At 61.6% G+C, this 23,016-nt stretch overlaps 2 protein-coding genes across 3 annotated transcripts in view; both read left to right on the top strand.

Moving 5' to 3' along the window:
• The first annotated feature begins 1,612 nt into the window (after positions 1 to 1,612).
• Positions 1,613 to 12,243, top strand: RFX5 (regulatory factor X5). Its single transcript, XM_063176473.1, has 11 exons — positions 1,613 to 1,636; positions 2,767 to 2,906; positions 3,376 to 3,409; positions 3,520 to 3,602; positions 3,859 to 3,999; positions 4,358 to 4,474; positions 4,662 to 4,743; positions 5,253 to 5,454; positions 5,712 to 5,800; positions 5,888 to 9,219; positions 10,480 to 12,243. The coding sequence occupies exons 2-11, from the start codon at positions 2,785 to 2,787 to the stop codon at positions 12,203 to 12,205; spliced, it is 5,928 nt and encodes a 1,975-aa protein (XP_063032543.1). The 5' UTR covers positions 1,613 to 1,636; positions 2,767 to 2,784; the 3' UTR covers positions 12,206 to 12,243.
• A 1,019-nt stretch (positions 12,244 to 13,262) lies between these two features.
• The window catches only part of PI4KB (phosphatidylinositol 4-kinase beta), an 18,137-nt gene continuing 8,383 nt past the window's right edge, over positions 13,263 to 23,016 (top strand). Inside the window, exons 1-5 of one of the 2 annotated variants that reach the window (XM_063176610.1) lie at positions 13,263 to 13,316; positions 16,018 to 16,867; positions 18,679 to 18,723; positions 21,487 to 21,714; positions 22,349 to 22,576. In XM_063176610.1, the coding sequence (XP_063032680.1) occupies positions 16,046 to 16,867; positions 18,679 to 18,723; positions 21,487 to 21,714; positions 22,349 to 22,576 (1,323 nt within the window). In that variant the 5' untranslated portion in view covers positions 13,263 to 13,316; positions 16,018 to 16,045. The remainder of the gene's footprint in view (positions 13,317 to 16,017; positions 16,868 to 18,678; positions 18,724 to 21,486; positions 21,715 to 22,348; positions 22,577 to 23,016) is intronic. The other variant, XM_063176611.1, reaches the window with a different exon arrangement.

The raw sequence follows: 23,016 nt of genomic DNA, 5'->3' as shown, positions 1-23,016 counted from the left end.
TCGGGGTGTCCCGGGTGATTCTGGGCTTTAGGATCTCACGGGGGATTCCTGCTTTGGGGTCCCCTCGGGTGATTTCGGGGTTCGGGGTGTCCCGGGCCATTCCCGGCCATCCCTGTCCCCGTCCCTGTCCCTGTCCCCGCTTTCCCTGCCATCAATAAAGTTGTTTCCTGCATCAGCCGCCGCTTCCCGAGGCTCATTCCCGGAAAATCCCGGGACAAACAAATCCCGGCGGGGCCGCGGGCGGAGCCGGGACCGCGGGAAGGGTCTGGGGGAAATTCCCGGCGCTGCCTCTTTTCCCGGGCTTTGCTTCCAGCTGGGCATTTTATCCCCATTTGTCATCAATTTTCCCCTCCTTTATTCCCCTGTTTTATCCCTGTGGGCTTCTGGAAAAGGTTTTGCCCAGAAATAAAGTGGGATCCAGGTGGATATAAATATAGTGGGATCATCCAGGTGGATATTTGGGATAAATCCTCCCCTGGCCCAGGTTTTTCCATGGATTCCCCATCCCTGGAATTGCCCCAGCCCAGCTCGGGCAGCTCTTGGAGGCACCTGGGCCAGCAGGAGCCGCCCAAAGGGGTTGGACCAGATGAGCTTTGAGATCCCATCCATCCCACAATCCCAAAAAAATCCCACAATCCCAAAATCCCAAACTCGGCAAGGTTCCGAATGCGGAGCTCTGACTCAGCCCCACCCCCTGCAATTAAAACCCCTATTTCCAGTTCTCCCCTTCCCGATAAAAATCTGCAAGCTCCCCGAAATTCCTTGGGAATGTGGGAGTTCCCTTCCCCCAAAAATTCCCTGGGAATGTGGGATTTCCCTTCCCGATCCCAAAGGAGCCCCTGGAAAAGTCGGGAAGCTCCAGATCCTCTTCCCTGCACGTCTCGCACGCCCCGGGAATTTTGGGATTTGGGAATTTGGCAATTCCGGAGTTGGAAATTTGGGAATACCAGGATTTGGGAATTCGGGAATTCCGGGATTCGGGAATTCAGAAATTTGGGAATTCCAGGAGTTGGGAATTGCGGGACGCGCGTGACCCGCGGGATGAAATCAATCCAAAGAAAATATTTTTCCTTTTCCTTTTCCTTTTCCTGCTCCGGAGCTCTCCTTGCACACTCCTTGCACGCGCCTTGCACACTCCCCGCACACGTGACACACGCACGTGACACACCCGTTGCACAACCTCCCCCACGTGACTTCCCCGCGTGACCCTCCCTTGCACACGCGCACGTGACACGCGCACGTGACACACACCCGTTGCACAACCCCCCTCACACGTGACCGCCCCGCGTGACCCGTTTGCACACTCGCCGCACACCCGTCTCCCCTCGCGCCGCTCGCCCCGGCCAATCAGATCGCTGTTGCCAGGCAGATTTCGGCCCCTCCCGCCCCGCCACATCCGGGCGCTCACCCCCAGCTGAGGGGGGGGGGGGAGGCTCAGCCAATCACAGCCGCGAGTGCTGCCGTATCCGGGCAGACCAGCGCCTTTGCAGCCAATCAGAAAAAACAAGGGGCCGCGCGCGCGGCGAGCGAGGGGCGCGTCCACTTTCGGTTCGCGCGGGGGGCGCGGGGCACGTGGCGGGACCCCTCCCCTCCCCCCCCCCCCCCTCCCGGGGCCCCCCGAGCCGGACGGGACCAGGTGGGTGCGGGGCTGGGGAGGGGTGGCAGGCCTGGGGACACCCCCGGAACAGCTGGGGACACCCCCGAGACACCCTCGGAACACCCCCGAACCCCCCGGAACACCCCCGGGTACACCCCGGACATCCCCGGACACCCTCGGGACAGCCCGGAACGCCCCCGGACACGCCCGGGCTCGGCCCCGGCAGGGGGGTACCGGCCCCCGGTACCGGTCCGGTCGGAGCGCCGCGGTCGCGCTGGGCCGGGGCCGCCGGGAGCACCCCGGTACCGCGGGGAGGGCGCGGAGGGCGGCGGCGGCCCCGGGGGTCGCTTCCGGTGGCCTCATGGCCCCGCGTCCCTGGGCGTCTCTTCCGGTGGCGCTGTGGGTCCCTTCCTGGTGTCCCCCTGTCCTGGTGTCCCTCTGTCCCTGGGACCCCCACGTCCTGGTGTCCCCCTGTCCTGGTGTCCCTCTGTCCCTGGGACCCCCACGTCCTGGTGTCCCCCTGTCCTGGTGTCCCTCTGTCCCTGGGTCCCCATGCCCTGGTGTCCCTCTGTCCTGGTGTCCCCCACGTCCTGGTGTCCCTATGTCCCTCTGTCCCCCTGTCCTGGTGTCCCTCTGTCCCTGGGACCCCATGTCCTGGTGTCCCTATGTCCTGGTGTCCCTCTGTCCCTATGTCCTGGTGTCCCTCTGTCCCTGGGACCCCATGTCCTGGTGTCCCTATGTCCTGGTGTCCCTCTGTCCCTATGTCCTGGTGTCCCCCTGTCCCTGGGACCCCATGTCCTGGTGTCCCTATGTCCTGGTGTCCCTCTGTCCCTGGGACCCCATGTCCTGGTGTCCCCCTGTCCCTGCAGTCCCCCTGTCCTGGTCTCCTGGTGTCCCTCTGTCCTGCTGTCCCCCTGTCCCCAGCCCTGCCGGGGTCACTGCCGGTCTCCCTGTCGCATTTCCGTGGCCCCTGTCCGTGCCCACGATCCCCATTAGAGCCCAGAATGGGATTTACTCCCCTTTTTACCCCAAATTGTCCCTGTTCCCTGCAGGACAGGGCTGCCATGGCCGAGGAGGAGGAGCTGGGCACCAGGGCCACCAGGAGGGGCACCCAGAATGGGATTTATTCCCATTTTTACCCTAAATTCCCGTTTTCCTGTTCCCTGCAGGACACACACAGGGCTGCCATGGCTGAGGAGGAGGAGCTGGGCACCAGGGTCACCCGGAGGGGCCCTCTGTCAGCTGGCAGTGCCCGGGGCGGTGCCACCGAGTCCAGCACGCTGCTGCAGGAGCTCCGCGGCAACATCTCGTAAGGGCAGCGCCCCAGAATCTGGGAATTCCTCCAATCCCCCAACCCAAGGGGGCTCACGGGGTGGGGGATTGGGAATTGGGCACCCCAAAATCTGGGAATTCTGCCAGGGCACCCCAAGGGGGCTCACGGGTGGGGGATTGGGAATTCCACCTCGGATCCATCCTGGATCCCTCCTGGATGCATCCTGGATCCCTGAGCCCTGGGGTCCATCCTGGGATCCATCCTGGGTCCATCCAGGGTTCCTGGGTCCATCCTGGATCCATCCCAGATCCATCCTGGGTCCATCCAGGGTTCCTGGGTCCATCCTGGGTCCATCCCAGATCCATCCTGGGTCCATCCAGGGCTCCTGGGTCCATCCTGGATCCCACTCGGGCTCTGGGGGGACCTGGGGAGCCCTGGGCAGAGCCGGAATTGTGGTCCCAGGGTTTTTGGGATCGTTCCTCACTCGTGGCCTCTCTCCGTGCAGCAAATCCGTGCAGAGCAAGGTGGACTCCATCCTGGTGAGTGTTGTGGGGATGCTGGGGCAGGGCAGGGCTGTCCTGGGACTCGCCCCACGGGATCCATCTCCATCTCCTCCTCTCCCTGTCCCCGTCCCTGTCCCGGAGCGCAGCAGGACGTGCAGAAGTTCTCGGACAGCGACAAACTCTACCTGTACCTGCAGCTGCCCTCGGGGCCCAGCCTGGGCGAGAAGAGGTCAGGGGGGACCTGGGGGTGGGTCTGGGGGGTGGGATCCTTGGGGTGGGATCCGTGGGCTGCCATGGGATGGGATCCATGGGGTGGGATCCGTGGGGTGGGATGGGATGGGGCTGGAGCTGGCACAGGGGTGCCCCAGGGCGGGTCCCTCACGCAGGGCAGGCACAGGGGTGCCCCACGGCGGGTCCCTCACCCGGAGGCGCTGGCACAGAGGTGCTGACGGGCTCCCCTCCCTGCCTGTCCCCCCCTGGAGCAGCAGCAGCAGCAGCTCCTCCTCGCTGGAGCTGAGCACGCTGGGCACGGCCGAGCACATGCACGCCTGCAGCTGGATCCGCAACCACCTGGAGGAGCACACGGACACCTGCCTGCCCAAGCAGGACGTCTACGACGCCTACAAGTGAGCCGGGCTGTCCCGCGTCACCGCGTCACCGTGTCACCGTGTCACCATGTCCCCATGCCCCGCCGTTCCCTGCCCTGTCCCTGATGTGCTCCGTGTCACCCCCTCTGTCCCTGATGTGCTCTGTGTCACCCCCGGTGTCCCCGTGTCCCCCTGCCCTGTCCCCAGTGTGCTCCGTGTCACCCCTGGTGTCCCCATGTCCCTCTTCCCTGTCCCCAATGTGCTCCGTGTCACCCCCGGTGTCCCCGATGTGCTCTGTGTCCCCCTGCTCTGTCCCTGCTCCATGTCATCTCCTCTGTCCCCGTGTCCCCCTGCCCTGTCCCCAGTGTGCTCCGTGTCACCCCCGGTGTCCCCGCAGGCGTTACTGTGACAACCTGGGCTGCCGCCCTCTGAGCACGGCCAACTTCGGCAAGATCATCCGCGAGATCTTCCCGAACATCAAAGCCCGGCGCCTGGGGGGCCGCGGCCAGTCCAAATATCCTTCCCTGGCCTGGAATTCCTGTGCCAGCTGCTCTTTTTTCCCTTTTTTCCCTGGTTTTTTTTTTCCCATTTTTTCCTATTCTTTTTCCTGGTTTTCCCCCAGTTTTTCCCATTCCTGAGGGTTCTTCAGGGGTTGGTTCCCGGTTTTTTGGGCTTGGGAAAAATCCTTGACTCTTCCCAACGTACTGCTACGGGGGGATCCGGAGGAAGACCGTGGTCAGCCTTCCTCCCCTGCCCAGCCTGGACCTCAAAGTGACCGAGACGGTGAGTTTGGGTGGGATAGTGGGATAATGGGATAGTGGGATAGTGGGATTGTGGGATAGTGGGATAATGGGATAGTGGGATGCAGGTCCTGCTTTGCTCCGTGAATCCCATCCCGTCCCCATCCTGGTGTCCCCTCCTGTCCCCATCCCAGTGTCCCATCCTTTTCCATGGGCTCATCCCTCAGTGTCCTGCCCTGCTCTGTGACCGTCCTGCTGTCCCCATCCCGACACCGTGACCCTCCTGCTGTGTCCTCCTGTCCCTGGTCTCACACACTGTCCCTGTCTGATGTCCCTGTCCCCATGCCCAGCAGGCGGAGCTGGCCGAGCTGGCGCACTCCTACAGCAGCAGTGAGGTGACAGTGACAGTGTCCCTGTCCCTGTCTGATGTCCCTGTCCCTGTCCCCGTCCCCAGCAGGCGGAGCTGGCCGAGCTGGCTCACTCCTACAGCAGCACTGAGGTGACAGTGGCAGTGTCCCTGTCTGATGTCCCTGTCCCTGTCCCTGTCCCCAGCAGGCGGAGCTGGCCGAGCTGGCTCACTCGTACAGCGCCGAGGTGACGGAGGCCGCGTGTGCCCTGACGTGTGACTGGGCCGAGAAGATCCTGCGGCGCTCCTTCAACAACATCGTGGAGGTGGCGCAGTTCCTGCTGCAGCAGCACATCATCAGCCCCCGCTCGGCCCACGCCGACCTGCTCATGGCCATGGTGCTCTCAGGTCAGCCCGGGGACACCGGGGCTGCCACCACCCCTGGGGACACTGTCACCCCCCTGGGGACAGACACTGTCACCCCTGGGGACACAGTCAGTCTCCTAGAACAGTGTCACCGCTGGGGACAGTGGGGAGTGGCATGGGTTGTCCTCCACCTTGTCAGTGTCCCCTTCCATTCCCAATGTCCCCTCCCCACTCCCCGTGTCCCCTCCCCAGTGCCACCATCCCCAGTGCCACCCTGCTCACGTCCCCTCCTCCCACAGAAAACACGGACAAGCCCCCCCAGGACCCCCGGCCACCCTCAGCCCCCAAGAAGAACGGCCCGGACCCCGCGGACAGCAGGCAGGAGCAGGTGAGACCCCCGGGACCCCTCCCCGGGCCGGGCCGGGCCGGGCGCTGGAGGCTCCCCCAGCCCGGTGCCACCCTGTCCCCTCTCCAGGCCAAGAAGGACGCTGTCGCCAAGGTCCCCGCGCAGCCGCGGCCGGAGAAGAAGAAGCCGGAGGCGGCGCGGGCGGGCAGCAGCCCGCAGGTGAGCGCGCTGGTGGCGCGGCTGCCGCTGCTGCTGCCCCGCATCCCGGCCCCGCAGCGCCCGCCCGTGCCCAGCGCGGCGCCCGCGCCGCCCGTGCTGGTGCCGCGGCCCGCGGGCACCGTGAAGGTGGCGCTGCCGCTGCCCGTGGGCGCCGCCGCCATCCCCGTGCTCAACGTGCTGCTGCCCGGCGTGGGCGTGCCCGCGGCCGAGGCGCCGAGGGACAACGAGGGGCAGCAGCCGCAGCAGCCGCGCGGCCGCGCCGCCAAGCGCGCCCCCGAGGGCGCGGCCGCGGACGGCAGCGCGCGCAAGCGGCGGCGCGGGAGGCCCCGCAAGAGGCCGGGGGACAGCGCCGCGTCGCCCGAGGAGCCCGAGGTGGCCCGGGGCGAGGACGGAGGGGACTCGGCCCCGGGGGCGTCACCCGGGAGTGGCGGGGCCGCCGTGCCCGGCGGGGACAGGGGCGTGGCCGGCGGTGCTGCTGAGGATGCCGGGGACAGCATGGAGGTGGACAGTGACACGGTGGCTGGTGGGGACAGCCCGGGCAGTGGCAGTGCCACCGTCCCCCTTGGGGACAATGGCAGTGCCACTGCCACCCTTAGTGACAGCCTGGTCAATGGCAGTGCCACTGTCCCTATTAGTGACAGCTCAGTCAATGGCAGTGCCACTGTCCCCCTTAGTGACAGCCTGTCTGGGGGCAGTGCCACTGTCCCTGTTAGTGACAGCTTGGCGGGGGGCAGTGCCACTGTCCCTGTTAGTGACAGCTCAGTCAATGGCAGTGCCACTGTCCCCCTTAGTGACAGCCTGGCTGGGGGCAGTGCCACTGTCCCTGTTAGTGACAGCGCAGTCAATGGCAGTGCCACTGTCCCCCTTAGTGACAGCCTGGCTGAGGGCAGTGCCACTGTCCCTGTTAGTGACAGCGCAGTCAATGGCAGTGCAACTGTCCCTGTTAGTGACAGCGCAGTCAATGGCAGTGCCACTGTCCCCCTTAGTGACAGCTCAGTCAGTGCCAGCGTCCTACTCAGTGACAGCGCAGTCAATGGCAGTGCCACTGTCCCCCTTAGTGACAGCCTGGCTGAGGGCAGGGCCACTGTCCCCGTTAGTGACAGCTCAGTCAATGACAGTGCCACTGTCCCCCTTAGTGACAGCGCAGTCAATGGCAGTGCCACTGTACCCCCTGGGGACAGCCTGGTCAGTGTCAGTGGCACCATCCCCCTTGGGGACAACTCGGTCAATGGCAGTCCTGCTGTCCCCCTTCGGGAAAATGGCAGTGCCAGTGTCCCCCTCAGTGACAGCCTGGTCAGTGGCAATGACACTGTCCCCTCTGGGGACAGCTCCGTCAGTGGCAGTGCCACCACTCCCCTTGGGGACAGCCCAGTCAGTGGCAGCATCCCTGGTGATGGCTCTGCTGCTGGTGGCAGTGCCACCGTCCCCCTTAGTGACAGCCCAGCTGGGGGAAGTGCTACCACCCACCTTGGGGACAGCCCGCTCAGTGGCAGTGCCAGCGTCCCCCTTGGGGACAGCTCAGTCAGTGCCACTGTCCCCCTTGGGGACAGCCCGCTCAGTGGCAGTGCCAGCTCCCCCAGTTGTGGCTCTCCTGGTGGTGGCAGTGCCACTGTCCCTGTCAGCGACAAGCCAGTCCCTGGCAGTGCCACTGTCCCTGTCAAGGACAGCCCAGCCATGTCCAGTGACACTGGGGACAGGCCTGTCACTGTCAGGGCCACCAGCCCTGTCAGGGACAGCTCACTCAAGGGCAGTGACACTGGGGACAGGCCGGTCACTGCCAGTGCCACTGTCCCTATTAGGGATGGGCCAGACACTGGCAGTGCCACCATCCCCACTGAGAACAGCCCGGCCAGGGTTGGTGACAGTGGGGACAGGCTGGTCATTGCCAGTGCCACCACAGAGGACAGGCCAGTCACTGGCAGTGCCACCAGCCCTGCTGAGGACAGCCCAGCCAGGGTGAGTGACACTGGGGACAGGCCGGTCACAAGGAGTGCCACCAGCCCTGTCAGGGACAGCCCAGCCGGGGTTGATGACACTGGGGACAGGCTGGTCACTGTCAGTGCCACTGTCCCTATTAGGGATGGGCCAGACACTGGCAGTGCCACCATCCCCACTGAGGACAGCCCGGCCAGGGTTGGTGACAGTGGGGACAGGCCGGTCACTGGCAGTGCCACCACGGAGGACAGGCCTGTCACCAGCAGTGCCACCGTCCCTGTCAGGGACAGCCCAGCCAGGGCCAGTGGCGCTGCTGGGGACAGGCCGGTCACCAGGAGTGCCACCATTCCCAGCAGGGACAGCCCAGCTGGTGGCAGTGCCACCGTCCCTGTCAAGGCCAGTCCAACCAGGGGCCGTGCCACCAGTGGGGACAGGCCGGTCAGTGGTGACACTGTCCCTGTCAGGGACAAGCCAGTCCCTGGCAGTGCCACTGTCCCTAGGAGGGACAGCTCACCCAGGGCCAGTGCCAGTGGGGACAGGCCAGTTACTAGAAGTGCCACTGTCCCCACAGCTGGTGGCAGTGCCACCGTTCCTGTCAAGGACAGCTCACCCAGGGCCAGTGCCACCACTGGGGACAGGCCGGTCACCAGGAGTGCCACCGTCCCTGTCAGGGACAGCCCAGCTGGTGGCAGTGGCACCACACCAGTCAAGGACAATCGGGCCAGGGGCAGTGCCACCACTGGGGACAGCTCATCCCGGGACAGTGCCACCGTCCCTGTCAGGGACAGCTCACCCAGAGCCAGTGGCAGCGTTGGGGACAGACCGGTCACCAGGAGTGCCACCATTCCCAGCAGGGACAGCCCAGCTGGTGGCAGTGCCACCGTCCCTGTCAGGGACAGCTCATCCAGGGCCAGTGCCACCACTGGGGACAGGCCAGTGAGGAGCAGTGCCACCACTGGGGACAGGTCAGTCAGTGGCAGTGCCACTGTCCCTAGGAGGGACAGCTCACCAAGGGGCAGTGGCACTGGGGTCAAACCGGTGACTGGCAGTGCCACCGTCCCTGTCAGGGACAGCTCCAGGAGCAGTGCCACTGCAGGGGACAGGCTGAGCAGGGACAGTGCCACCACTGGGGACAGGGCAGGGAGGAGCAGTGCCACCATCCCTGTCAGGGACAGGTCACCCAGAGACAGTGGCAGTGGGGACAGGCCGGGCAGGGGCAGTGCCACTGTCCCCATCAGGGACAGGTCACCCAGAGACAATGGCAGCGGGGACAGGCCGGGCAGAGGCAGTGCCACCAGTGGGGACAGGCCGGGCAGGAGCAGTGCCACCGTCCCTGTCAGGGACAGGCCAGGCAGGGGCAGTGGCAGTGGCAGTGTCCCCGGCAGGGACAGGTCACCCAGAGACAGTGCCACCACTGGGGACAGGCCAGGCCCTGGCAGTGCCACCAGTGGGGACAGGCCAGGCAGGGGCAGTGGCAGTGTCCCCATCAGGGACAGGTCACCCAGAGACAGTGCCACCACTGGGGACAGGCCAGGCAGGAGCAGTGCCACCGTCCCTGTCGAGGACAGGCCAGGCAGGGGCAGTGGCACCATCAGGGACAGGGTGGTCAGGGGCAGTGCCACTGTCCCCATCAGGGACAGCTCAGACAGTGGCAGTGCCACTGTCCCTGTCAAGGACAGGTCAGCTAGAGCCAGTGGCACCACCGGGGACAGGTCAGTCAGGAGCAGTGCCACTGTCCCTGTCAGGGACAGCGCTGCCAGGGGCAGTGCCACCATCCCTGCTAAGGACAGCTCATCCAGGACCAGTGACATTGGGGACAGGCCAGTTAGTGGCAGGGCCATCATCCCTGTCAGGGACAGCGCAGCCAGGGGCACTGCCACCCCTGGGGACAGGCCAGTCCCTGGCACTGCCACCCCTGGGGACAGGCTGGGCAGGGGCAGTGCCACCACTGGGGACAGCACAGCCAGGGGCAGTGCCACTGTCCCTATCAGGGACAAGCCAGTGTCTGGCAGTGCCACCATCGCTGTCAGGGACAGCTCACCAAGGGCCACTGCTGTTGGGGACAGGCCAGCGAGGAGCAGTGCCACCCCTGGGGACAGGCCGGGCAGGGGCAGTGCCACCCCTGGGGACAGGCCAGTGAGAAGCAGTGCCACGACTGGGGACAGGTCAGTCAGGGAGAGTGTCACCACTGGGGACAGGTCAGTGAGGAGCAGTGCCACCCCTGGGGACAGGTCAGTCAGGGAGAGTGTCACCACTGGGGACAGGTCAGTGAGGAGCAGTGCCACCCCTGGGGACAGGTCAGTCAGGGAGAGTGTCACCACTGGGGACAGGTCAGTGAGGAGCAGTGCCACCCCTGGGGACAGGTCAGTGAGGAGCAGTGCCACCATCCCTGTCAGGGACAGGTCACCCAGAGACAGTGGCAGTGGGGACAGGCCGGGCAGGGGCAGTGCCACTGTCCTCATCAGTGACAGGTCACCCAGAGACAATGGCAGCGGGGACAGGCCGGGCAGGGGCAGTGCCACCGCTGGGGACAGGCCGGGCAGGGGCAGTGCCCCCATCGGGGACAGGTCACCCAGGGCCAGTGGCAGCGGGCTCAGGCTGGTCAGGGACAGTGCCACCATGCCCATGAGGGACAGTGCCACCGTTCCCATGAGGGACAGGTCACCCAGGGCCCCTGACCCTGGGGACAGGCCGGGCAGGAGCAGTGCCACTGTCCCTGCCAGGGACAGCCCAGCTGGGGGCAGTGGCACGGTCAGGGACATGCCAGTCTCTGGCAGTGCCACTGTCCCCATCAGGGACAGGGACAGCCCATCCAAGGGCACTGCCACTGTCCCTGTTGGGGACAGGCTGGTCACTGCCACTGCCACTGTCCCTGTTGGGGACAGGCCAGTCAGTGGTGGTGGCACCATTGGGGACAGGCTGCTCACTACCAGTGGCACCAGTGGGGACAGGCCGGTCAGTGGTGGTGGCACTGCTGGGGACAGGCTGCTCACTGCCGGTGGCACCGTTGGGGACAGGGTGGTCAGTGACAGTGGCACCGTTGGGGTCAGGCTGCTCACTGCCAGTGGCACCGTTGGGGACAGGGTGGTCAGTGACAGTGGCACCGTCGGGGACAGGGTGGTCAGTGACAGTGGCACCGTTGGGGACAGGCTGCTCACTGCCAATGGCACCGTCGGGGACAGGGTGGTCAGTGACAGTGGCACTGCTGGGGACAGGCTGCTCACTGACAGTGGCACCCCTCCTGGCAGGGACTGTCCCTCCAGGGGCAGTGGCACTCCTGGGGACAGGCCGGTCCCTGGCAGTGCCACTGTCCCTGTCAGGGACAGCCTATCCAGGGGCACTGCCACCATCGTGGACACGCCTGTCACCGGCAGTGCCACCGTCCCTGTGGGTGACAGCCCCTTCTGGGCCTGGGGCACCGCTGGGGACAGCGCGGGCGCTGGCAGTGCCACCTTCCCCGTCAGGGACTGCCCGTCGCGGGGCACCGCCGCCATCGTGGACGCGCTGGTGACCCTGAGTGGCACCGTGGTGGACAGGAGGATCCTGGGCAGTGTCACCGTCCCCGTCAGGGCCAGCCTGTCCCGGGGCACTGCCACCATCGTGGACACGCCCGTGTTCGTCAGTGCCACCGTCCTCGTTGGGGACTCCATCCCCAGGGTCACCGCCACCATCGTGGAGTCCAGGGTGCCCGGCCATGCCATCCTCCCCCTCGGGGACACGCTGGCCTGTGGCAGTGCCACCATCCCTGTCAGGGAGTGCCTGTCTGGGGACGGTGCCACCGTCCCTGGTGGGGACTGGACATCCAGGGACGGTGCCACCGTCCCTGTCAGGGAGTGTCCGTCCAGGGATGGTGCCACTGTCCCCATCAGGGAGTGCCCATCCCGTGACAGTGCCACCCTCCCTGTTGGGGCCGGGTCAGTGGGTGGCAGTGCCACCATCCCTGTCAGGGAGTGCACATCCAGGGGCAGTGCCACCCCTGGGGACAGCAGGCACGTCACTGGCAGTCCCCCTGTCACGGACACACTGGTCAGTGGCAGTGCCACCATCCCTGTCAGGGACTGCCCGTCCAGGGGCAGTGCCACCCCTGGGGACAGGCCTGGCAGTGCCACCCCTGGGGACAGGCCTGTCCCTCCCGTCCGTGTCAGTGTCATCAGGGATGGTAGGACGGGCACCAGGGTGGCACCGGCGGCCCTGGCACAGTGCGGTCACAGCCGGGCCGGGTCCCCCCTCGGGGACACGCAGGGACACACGGGGGCGGGCACAGGGACGGGGTCCCCTGCGTCACACCAGTAAAAACCAGTAAAAACCAGTAAAAAACAGTAAAAACCAGTCACTGCCGTGCGGCTGTGTGTCTGTGAGCCCGGGCACCGGGAGGGGACACTGGCACTGGGGAGGGGACACGGGGAGCGGGGAGGGGACACTGGCAATGGGGAGGGGACACTGACACTGGGGAGGGGACATTGGCACTGGGAGGGGACACTGGCAATGGGGAGGGGACACTGGGAGCAGGAAGGGGATACGGCGCAGTGGAAGAGGACACTGACAAGAGGGGGGACAACCCGTCCCACCCGCCCCGGGTGGTGACAGCGACATCCGAGGCGATTTTGCCCCGAAATCGCCGATTTTGGTTAACGCGGAACCCGCGGGGCGCCTTGGGCTGCTTCCCTACCGAGAGCACGCCCCCAAACACAGTGAGACCACGCCTCTTTAACCATATATGTACATAAACCGCGCTCTCTTCCGCATCCGACGTATAGACCACGCCCCCTGGCGCTGTAAGCCACGCCTCTATTCCTTAGGCAGATCCCGCCCCACTGTTCATATTAGTGCTTAGACCACGCCCCCACGCTCATATAAATACTCAAACCACGCCCCCGGCGGCAGTCCCCCGCCCCTTTCCCGCGCCTCCGGCCCGCCAGGGGGCGCTGTGGGCGCTCAGCCCCGTGAGGCGGCGCCGGGCCGGGCCTGGCGAGGCTGCACCGGCCCCGCTCCACTCCGGCCGGCCCCGCTCCCGGCCCCGCTCCGGCCGCTCCACCGGCCCCTGCCGGCCCCTCCGCGCCTCTCCCCGCCGCGCCGCTCCTCCCCGCTCCGCCGAGGTGAGTTTGGCCCCGCCGGCCCCGCCGCGGCCTCCTCCGCCCCCTCAGCCCGGTCCCCCCGGCGGTTCCGCGGCCGCGTCCGGCCTCGCCTCCTCCTCCTCCGCCTCCTCCTGCTGCTGCTGCTCGGCCGGCTCCGTGGCGCAGGAGCGGGGCCGGGTTTGGCCTTTTCCCGGCTCGGTGCTGATCCCCGGTGTTTTTCCGCCTCTCTCTCCCCGCAGCAGCCGCCGCCGGTGCCCGGGATGAGCCGCCCGCGCCGGTCGCAGGGCCGGGCCGGCCGAGCGGAGCCTCGCGGGATGGGATCGCTCCAGGTACCTCTCCCGAAGCCCTTTCCCGTCCCTTTTCCCGGGAATCGCTGCCGGGGCCCCGCTCCCCGCGGGGGAAGTGGCGCAGTTCCCCTTCCAGAGCCGTTTCCAGCCGCTGTTCCTCAGGGGGATTCGCCAGCCTTTCCCCCCTCATCCCTCCCGGGGCCATCTGGGGCCGCTGGGAGCGTTGGAACTGCCCAAAATCCCCTCTGAAGTTCCATGGGTTGCGTAAAATTTGGATTGGCGGGGGTCGCTCATCCCCTCGGGAATGTTGTCCCTGGAAAACTTCGGCTGGAGTTGGTGGGAAGTTGAATAATGAGAAATAATTGCGTTTAATCCCTCCTTTTTTTATTCCCTTCACTTCCCTGGAATCCGGGAGGGAATAACTGGGTGGAAAAGGGGATTTTCCAGCTTTTATTTTCATGGTGCTGGAAGAATTTTTTGAGGTTTTGGAGTCGTTCCTGGTGTGGATCCTGTGGATCTGCTGAAATCAGTCCCGGATTTCTTCCTTGGAATTCTGAGTGGGATTTCAGGGCTGTGCTCCTGAATTTCCTGCCAGATTTCTGTTCCTGGTTTCCTGGGCCATCCCTGCTCCAGATTTCCTGGGTAATTTATGGTCCCGCGGTTCAGGGTCCATGCTGGGATCAGCCCGGGAGCCGCCCTTGGCATCCAGGTGGGGATGTGGATTCCTGATTTTTTTTATCCTGCCTTTTTTGCCCCCTGCCATTTTCCAGTTTATTTCCCAACCTTTGGGAAAAACAAAAACTTGGAAAACCTCAAAAAGTGGGGATTTGTGTTCGGAGTGTGATCCATGGGAGGAGGCAGTTCCAGGACTGTGGGATTGCTCCAGGCTTTGGAATCCTGAGGCGTTTCTGGGAAGAGGGAAAAGCTTTGGATGTGTCGTTTTGGGATGAGCCCAGCGCATTGGGAAGGGAGGGAATTTTTGGGTTGGGATCCCTGGAATTTCTGGGTTGGAGCCATGTCAGGATTTGGGAGTGGGATAGAGGAGGAAAATCTGGGATTTGTGGAAAACCAGGGGTGGGAACTGTGGGGAAGTGTGGAATCCCGAATTTCCGCCCCCATTTTTTTGGGATTTGTTGAGAAATGGGAGCAGCAGGGATTTTTTCTGTCTCTCATGGGGTTTTTGGGACTCAACAGCCTCAAAAATGTCAGGAATGTGGGATTTGGAGTGCCGGGAATGGGGGAACAGAGCCAAACTCTCAGGCTTTGATCAGGATTGGGGCATCTGGGATTTCTTGGAGAAGAAGGGAGAAAAAAAGAGGAAAAGAAGAGGGAAAAAAAAAAAAAGAGAAGTGGTATCTGGCAGGTGACCTTGGTTTGACTCACTTGGAATATTTAAGGAAAATTCCTGAGGGCTTTTTCCCTCCTTTCTTTGGGAGGTGGAAAAATAAAGGGATAAAACTAATCCTTAAAATAGCAGGGAAAAATCTGAAATTAACAGGGAAAAATCCTTTATTTAACAGGGAAAAAATTAATGTCCATCTTCCCTTCAGGTGTATCCTAGGTTTCTCCCCTTGAATCCCATCCCTAATCCAAATTTTTCCCTGTTTTTCCCCCTCATTGAGTCCTGCAGCCCCTCCACTGCTTGTCCTCTTGAGTTCCATCCTAAATCCCACCCCAACCCCAATTTTTCCCATTTTTTCCCAATTTCCCCCAATTTTGAGCCCTCTGCTGCTCCTCCTCTTGATTTCCATCCTTAATCCAAATTTTTTCCTAATTTAATCCAATTTTTTTCCTGTTTTTCCCCATCACTGAGTCCTGCAGCCGCCCCACTACTCTTCCTGTTGAATCCCACCCCAAATCCCACCCCTGATCCCAATTTTTCCCAGTTTAACCCCCTTTTCCCCCCGTTTCTTCCCAGCTCTGAGCCGTGCAGCCCCTGCTCCGTTCCTCCTGTTGAATCCCATCCAAAATCCCATTTTCCCCCGATTTAACCCCGTTTTCCCCCCGTGTTTCCACAGCTCTGAGCCGCGCAGCCCCTGCTCCGTTCCTCCTGTTGAATCCCATCCCAGATCCCATTTTCCCCGATTTAACCCCATTTTCCCCCGATTTAACCCCATTTTCTCCCCGTGTTTCTCCAGCTCTGAGCCGTGCAGCTCCTGCTCCGTTCCTCCTGTTGAATCCCATCCCCAATCCCATTTTCCCCTGATTTAACCCCATTTTCTCCCCGTTTCTCCCCAGCTCTGAGCCGTGCAGCCCCTGCTCCGTTCCTCCTGTTCAGTCTCACTCCAGATCCCATTTTCCCCCGATTTAACCCCATTTTCCCCCAATTTAACCCCATTTTCCCCCGATTTAACCCCCTTTTCCCCCCGTGTCTCCCCAGCTCTGAGCCGCGCAGCCCCTGCTCCGTTCCTCCTGTGGAATCCCATCCAAAATCCCATTTTCCCCCGATTTAACCCCATTTTCCCCCGATTTAACCCCATTTTCTCCCCGTGTTTCTCCAGCTCTGAGCCGCGCAGCCCCTGCTCCGTTCCTCCTGTTGAATCCCATCCCCAATCCCATTTTCCCCTGATTTAACCCCATTTTCCCCCGATTTAACCCCCTTTTCCCCCCGTGTTTCCCCAGCTCTGAGCCGCGCAGCCCCTGCTCCGTTCCTCCTGTTGAATCCCATCCCCAATCCCATTTTCCCCCGATTTAACCCCATTTTCCCCCGATTTAACCCCCTTTTCCCCCCGTGTCTCCCCAGCTCTGAGCCGCGCAGCCCCTGCTCCGCCATGGGCGACCCGGCGGCCGCGCGGAGCCCCCCGGAGCCGGGCGCTTCCCCCCTGGGCGTCATCACGGAGGGCGTGGGCGAGCTGGCGCTCATCGACGCCGAGGTGGCGCAGCGGGCGTGCGAGGAGGTGCTGCAGAAGGTGCAGCGGCTGCACGGCTGCCAGCCCGTGCCCAACGGGCAGAGCTGCCCCGTGCGCTGCCTGGACGAGGCGCCGCGCATCCAGGAGGAGGAGGACGAGGAGGGCTCGGCCGCGGCCAGGACGGCGCGGCGGCGCCACCAGAACCAGGCCAAGCAGTCGTGGCTGCTGCGCCTCTTCGAGTCCAAGCTCTTCGACATCTCCATGGCCATCTCCTACCTGTACAACTCCAAGGAGCCCGGCGTGCAGGCCTACATCGGCAACCGCCTCTTCTGCTTCCGCCACGAGGAGGTGGACTTCTACCTGCCGCAGCTGCTCAACATGTACATCCACATGGACGAGGACGTGGGCGACGCCATCAAGCCCTACATCGTGCACCGCTGCCGCCAGAGCATCGACTTCTCGCTGCAGTGCGCGCTGCTGCTGGGCGCCTACTCGTCGGACATGCACATCTCCACGCAGCGCCACTCGCGCGGCACCAAGCTCCGCAGGCTCATCCTCTCCGACGAGCTGAAGCCGGCGGGCCGGAGGAGGGAGCTGGGCGCCGCCCTGGCTGGCGCCGACACGGGGCTGTCCCCCTCCAAACGGACTCACCAGAGGTCCAAGTCGGACGCCACGGTGTCCATCAGCCTCAGCAGCAACCTGAAGCGCACGGCCAGCAACCCCAAGGTGGAGAGCGAGGAGGAGGTGAGCCCTGGGGTGTTCCTCAGGGAATTCTGAGGGAAGAGCCACTGTGGGGTTGGGATCAAGCTGCAAGGCTCAGCCAGCCATCCCAAGGTGGAGAGTGAGGAATAAGAGGTAAAGTCTGGGATGTTCCTGAGGGGATTCTGTGGGGCTCTGCTCCAAGGATTGAGCTTGTTCATAAAATCCTGTCGTCCTGGATTCATCCCAGAGCTGATCCAGGGAGGTGGAAGTGACTTGGGATTCATCCCAGAGCTCCTTTGGGGTTGGAATTGAGCTGCAAGGCTCAGCCAGCCATCCCAAGGTGGAGAGTGAGGAATAAGAGGTAAAGTCTGGGATGTTCCTGAGGGAATTCTATGGGGCTCTGCTCCAAGGATTGGTGTGTTGGGAAAATCCCGTGGTTGTGCCTTGGGATTCATCCCACAGTTCCTCTGGCATTGGGGTTGTGCTCCAGGGCTGATCCCAGGATGAGCTGGGAATTCCAGACGGGAAAGGAGCCCCCGAGCTGGTGCTGGAAGCAGATTTTGGGAGCGGCGCTTCCCAAATCCGGGAAAAACGAATCCTCCAGGGGGTGGAACACACCCCAGGGAAGCTGGGAATGGCTGGGAATTCCCTGGAATTCCTGGGAAATGGGTCAGAAATCCAAGGTTTGATTCCGCTGGGAATTCCTCTGGGAAGCCTTGGAAGGAGCCAAGGATTGTTCCAGGCTCTGGGAATTGGGATGAGGGTGGAAGGAAGGATGGGGAAGGAATTTTCCAGGCCGGATTCGGGATCAAAACACCCCGGAAAAATCCGGGGCCGTTCCCGCCGGGATGAATTTTTAATATGGAAAAGGAGGAGGCGGGAACCGGAGCCTTTCCATAAATTATGGATGAGGAAACTCCTGGAAACGATCCCGAAAAAGCTGGGAAGGGACAAACCCAGGGAGGCTCCAGCCCTGGATCCCGACTGTCCCTCAAAACTCCCAGAGCCCTTGGAATCCAGGAATTCCATGGAAAATTGATGGGAAATGGTCCCGAAATTCATCAGGGAAGGGAAAATTGACGGGAAATCATCCCAAATTTTCCCTCCCCTGGTGAACTTTGGGGTCATTTCCCACCAGTTTTCCCTCCAGGTGGGATCCAGACCTGGTTGTGTCCATTTTTTTGGAATTTTTGGGAATTTTAGCCCCAGAATTCCTGGTTTTTACGGGATGAAGCTTCATAGGACCCCTTTCAGGAAGAAAATCATGAATTGAGGGACTCCAAGCGCTGGAGTCTCGGGATATTTGGGATGGGAATCGCTTGGGATGGAGCTTGGAGGGAGATGTGGGAATGGCAGGAAAACTTGGGATAAATCAGGAATTTCTCCATGGTAAAAAGGGCCTCAGAAATTGGGATTTTGGGAACTTTCGGGATCGTTTCTGTGGGATTCGTTTGATGTGCTGAAATTCGAGATAAATCGCAATCCAGGGAAGGAAAAAACCGTGGATTTGGTGGTGGAAAAGGGATCAGAAATCCCAGGAATTCAGAGCTGGATCCATCCTGGTCCTTCTGGGCTCCCGGAGAGGAGGAAATCCGGGAGAATCCCGGGAATCCAGTGCTCGGATCTGCTCCGCTTTGATCCCATCCCCCTTGAGACCCGAGGGATTTTCCTTCCCGGAATTCTCCTGGTGATTCCAAGAGGATGGGACCAAAACAACCTGGGAATCGCTGGAGGTGCACCTGGAGCTAAACTCTGCTTTTTCTCCCCCCTTTTCCCTGCTCCTTCCCCTCTTCCCTATGGAAAACATTCCCCCCAAAAAACTGCCCCAAATCCCCTTTTCCTGCTTTTCCCAGGAATTCTCCTCGAGTACGGAAAGCCTGGATAAATCCCTGGCTCCCGTAAGTTCCGATCCCGTTTTCTGGAGGCTCCCTCTTCCCGCCGCAGCATTTCCTCCATTCCACCCCTCTGGAATTTCCCAGCATTGCCCAGATATTCCCAAAAAAAAAAGAAAAAACCCCCAAAAATCCCGGCATTGTTTCCTCGGAGTGGGAATTCCAGGAAAATCCCTTCTGGTCGGATAAAATCCAGGGAAATCCCATTTTTCCACCAAAATCCATCTGGGAATGAGGGAATTCCCGCTTTTCCTGCTTTTCTGCTGCAGGTGGAAGAGGAAATGCTGTTTTTGTTTTCCCTTGGAATTTGGCTCCCAAAATTCTCGGCCGGATGGGATTGAATTGATTTGCTTTTTTTTTCCATGTTTTTTTCCCCCACCAATCATTCCTCGATTCCATTCTCTCAATTCCTTTTTTTTTTCCCCATGAAAATTCCAATCGAATCCTGGCGTTTTCCCTGATTTTTCTCTCCCGAATGAACCCTTTTCCTGTTTTTTTCCATTGTTTTTTTTTTTTGGAATCTTTCCCTCTTTTCCCACCAGGATTCCCGGTGGGAATGTGTAGTCCATGATTTCCTCCAGCACGGGGAGTTTGGGAAGAATTCCATGATTTTAGGGGGGGTGGGGGGGCTTTTCTGGGAATTCCTGGATTCCAACCCAGCTCTGATCCTGCTGGGGATTCCCAGGGATCATTCCCACACCTGGATTTGGGAATTCTGTCGGGATTTGATCCCAAATTTCAGGCTCATCCTAAATCCCACTGTTTTTAGGGATAACACAATGCCCCAAATTCCCGCCCAAAATTCCAGGAATTCCTTGATATCCACCCATTCCTGCTCCTCCCAGCCCTGCCATCGGCTCCTCTCCTCCAGGATTTTTTTTGGGAATCAACGGGAAACAGGGATAATTCCTCCTTCCCTATGGAATGTTCTGCTGGAGTGGGAAGGATCCTTGGGAATGCTGGGATGAGGAATGGGATGAGGAGGAAAATTCCCTCTGGGATTTCCCTTTGGAATGGGAAGAAGAGGAGAATTCCCCTCTGGAATGGGATGAGGAAGAGGAAGATTCCCTCTGGAATTTCCCTTTGGAATGGGATGAGGAGAATTCCACTCTGGAATGGGATGGGATGAAGAGGAAAATTCTCCTTTGGAATGGGATGAGGAGGAATTTTCCCTCTGGAATGGGATGGAATTTCCCAGCCCCCGTGGGTGTGTAAGATCCAAGATCTCCAAGGTTCCCACCGGACCCAGAATTCCAGAGGCTCCGAACGGATCCGGCACGGCCGGAATGTTCCTGAGGCTGGGAGAGGATCCTCGGGGAGCGTTCTGGGATCCCTGGAAAGTCCTGGAAAATCCAGGAGCTGCTCTGGGCCGGGGTGGGGCTGATCCCGAGGGATCCTGGGTTGATCCCAGATTCCCGAATTCCTTGGGACATTCCGCTGGGTGAAGCATTTCCTGGTGTTCCGAGGGGACAGCGCCCACGGAAAGCCTGGATGGGAGGAGCAGGAATGTCAGAGCCGCCGGAATTCCGCGGGAATCCATGGGATATCCCGGGTTTGCAGGGACGGGATTCGCTCCGTGCAGAGCTGAAGGAATTTCGGGATCCTCTGGAATATTTATCCCATGCCTGGAGCCGGGTTGGGGCAGGGCGGCCGAGCGTTATCCTGGAATTCCCGAGGGAATTTTTGGACGTGGACTACAAACCCAGCGGGTTCCCAGCCGGGAATGCCCCTCCCCGTCCTCCTCTCCCTGATTTCCCCAATCCTTCCCTCTCGCTCTGCAGAATTCCCAGTTTTCCCGGTGTTTTCCGTTGCTCCCCCGTTCCCGTGGCTTTCTGCATGCGCCGTTTCCAGCATGGTCGGGGGATCCCGAAAATCAGCCCTGGGTTATTCCCGAGCGTGGGAATGTGGAGTGGGAATTTGGGATCGATGCGGGGAGGGGGGGGGGCTGGTGCATCCCGAGGGAAATCCCAAATCCCTTGGGGATTGTTGGATTGGGAGGGGCAGTTTGGGCATTCCTCCCAAATCCCAGGAATCCAGTGGGACTGGGAGATCCCGCTGGGAACGTTGGCTCTGGAATTCCGGGGGGAAGGAAAAGGCCCCGGGATCCTGCTCTGCTGGGGGAAGGACGGGATTCCCAGATTTCCAGGATCCGGGAAGAGGGAGGAGAAGGGAAAAGGGAAGGGTGGGGAAAGGGAAGAGCAGGAATTTGGTCCCAGTGAAACATCACCGACATCGCTTCCATTTTCCTCCTTTTTCCCCAAAGTTTTTATTTTTATCCAGATCCTTTTTCAGCCAGCGGGGCTGGCTCCGGAGCGGGAAAAGGGAAGGGCAGGGAGGAAGGAAAAGGGAAAAGCAGGAAAAGGATCCCACTGGAAAACCGCCACTATTTCCTCCTGTTTTCCTCAACTTCTGGTTTTTCATCCCAAGCCTTGTCCAGCCAGTCCAGGATGCGAACAGCAAGGAAAAGAGAGGGGTGGGAAGATCCCATGGAAAGGAAAGGAAAAGGAAAAGGAAAAGGAAAAGGAAAAGGAAAGGAAAGGAAAGGAAAGGAAAGGAAAGGAAAGGAAAGGAAAGGAAAGGAATGGGATGAAGGCGTTTCACTGTGGAGAAAGGAGAAGAAAGGGATGGGATGGGATGGGATGGGATGGGATGGGATGGGATGGGATGAAGGCGTTTCCCAGTGGAGAAGGTGACACCGCCTCCCTTTTCCCCCCCTTTTTTCCCCCTTTTCCCCCCTTTTTTCCCCCGTTTTCCCCCCGGATCCCACAGCCGGCCCGGCTGGCTCCGGAGCGGGAGTTCATCAAGTCCCTGATGGCCATCGGGAAGCGCCTGGCCACGCTGCCCACCAAGGAGCAGAAGACGCAGCGCCTCATCTCGGAGCTGTCGCTGCTCAACCACAAGCTGCCCGCGCGCGCCTGGCTGCCCACGGCCGCCTTCGAGCACCACGTGGTGCGCGTGCCGCACTCCCAGGCCGTGGTGCTCAACTCCAAGGACAAGGTCTGGGACGTGGGAATGGGAAACTGGGGATTCGGGGTGGGAAAATTGGGGATTTGGGGTTTGGGATGGGAGTGGGAATGGTGGCAGAGCTGCCCGCGGTCGCCTTCGAGCACCGCGTGGTGCGCGTGCCGCACTCCCAGGCCGTGGTGCTCAACTCCAAGGACAAGGTCTGGGACGTGGGAGTGGGAAACTGGGGATTTGGGATGAGATTTGGGGTGGGAAAATTGGGGATTCGGGATGGGAAAGTTTGGGATTTGGGATGGGAAAGTTTGGGATTTGGGATGGGAAAGGGGATTTGGGGTGGGAAAGGGGATTTGGGATGGGAATTGGGATTTGGGGTGGGAAATGGGATTTGGGATGGGAAAGGGGATTTGGGATGGGAATTGGGATTTGGGATGGGAATTGTGTTGTGGGATGGCCTGGGAATGGTGGAAGAACTGGAGCTGTCACTTCCAGTGCTGGCAGTGCTGGCACAGCTGGAATTGGGCCCAAACCCCCGAGAGCCTCCGTGTTCCCTCTGGGATCTGCGCAGGGCTCCCATTTCCTCCCTTCCCACCAAACCCAGGGATCTTCCCCCAGAACAGCCCCGGGAGCGCCCCGGGCCGTCCCTCACCCCCATCCCCGCTGTCCCCAGGCTCCCTACCTGATCTACGTGGAGGTCCTGGAGTGCGACAACTTCGACACGGCCAGCGTCCCCGCGCGCATCCCCGAGAACCGGATCCGCAGCACGCGCTCGGCCGAGAACCTCCCGGAGTGCGGCATGGGCCCCGAGCACCGCGCCGGCAGCTTCAGCACCGTGCCCAACTACGACAACGACGACGAGGCCTGGTCCGTGGACGACATCGGCGAGCTGCAGGTCGAGGTGCGAGCGCTGGCAACGGCGCTTTCCGGAAGGTTCCGGTCACCAGGGCGTCCCCAGGGTGTCCCCATGGAGGTGGGAATGCTGGGAATGGGGGTTTCCACAAGGTTCTGCTCACCGTGGTGGCACCAGGGCGGTGGGACCAACCCCAAGGTGTCCCCAAGGAGGTGGGAATGGAGGTTTCCCAGAAGGGTCTGGTCGCCACCATGGCACCGGGATCGTGGGAATGCTGGGAATGGGGGTTTCCGGAAGGTTCTGGACACCGTGGTGTCCCCAGGGTGTCCCTGGGGGTTCCATGTGGGATTGTCGTTCTGGGCCCCCTTAAAAATGGGATTTCACGGGGTTTTATGGGGTTTTGTGGGGTTTGATTGGATTCTGTGGGGTTTCATGGGATTCTGTGGGGTTTGATGGGATTCTGTGGGGTTTGATGGCATTCTGTGGGG

Source organism: Melospiza melodia, chromosome 25 (assembly GCF_035770615.1).
Source record: "Melospiza melodia melodia isolate bMelMel2 chromosome 25, bMelMel2.pri, whole genome shotgun sequence".
Lineage (NCBI taxonomy): Eukaryota > Metazoa > Chordata > Aves > Passeriformes > Passerellidae > Melospiza > Melospiza melodia.
The sequence above is the reverse complement of the archived record's forward strand: the minus strand, read 5'-3'. Positions and strand labels throughout refer to the sequence as shown.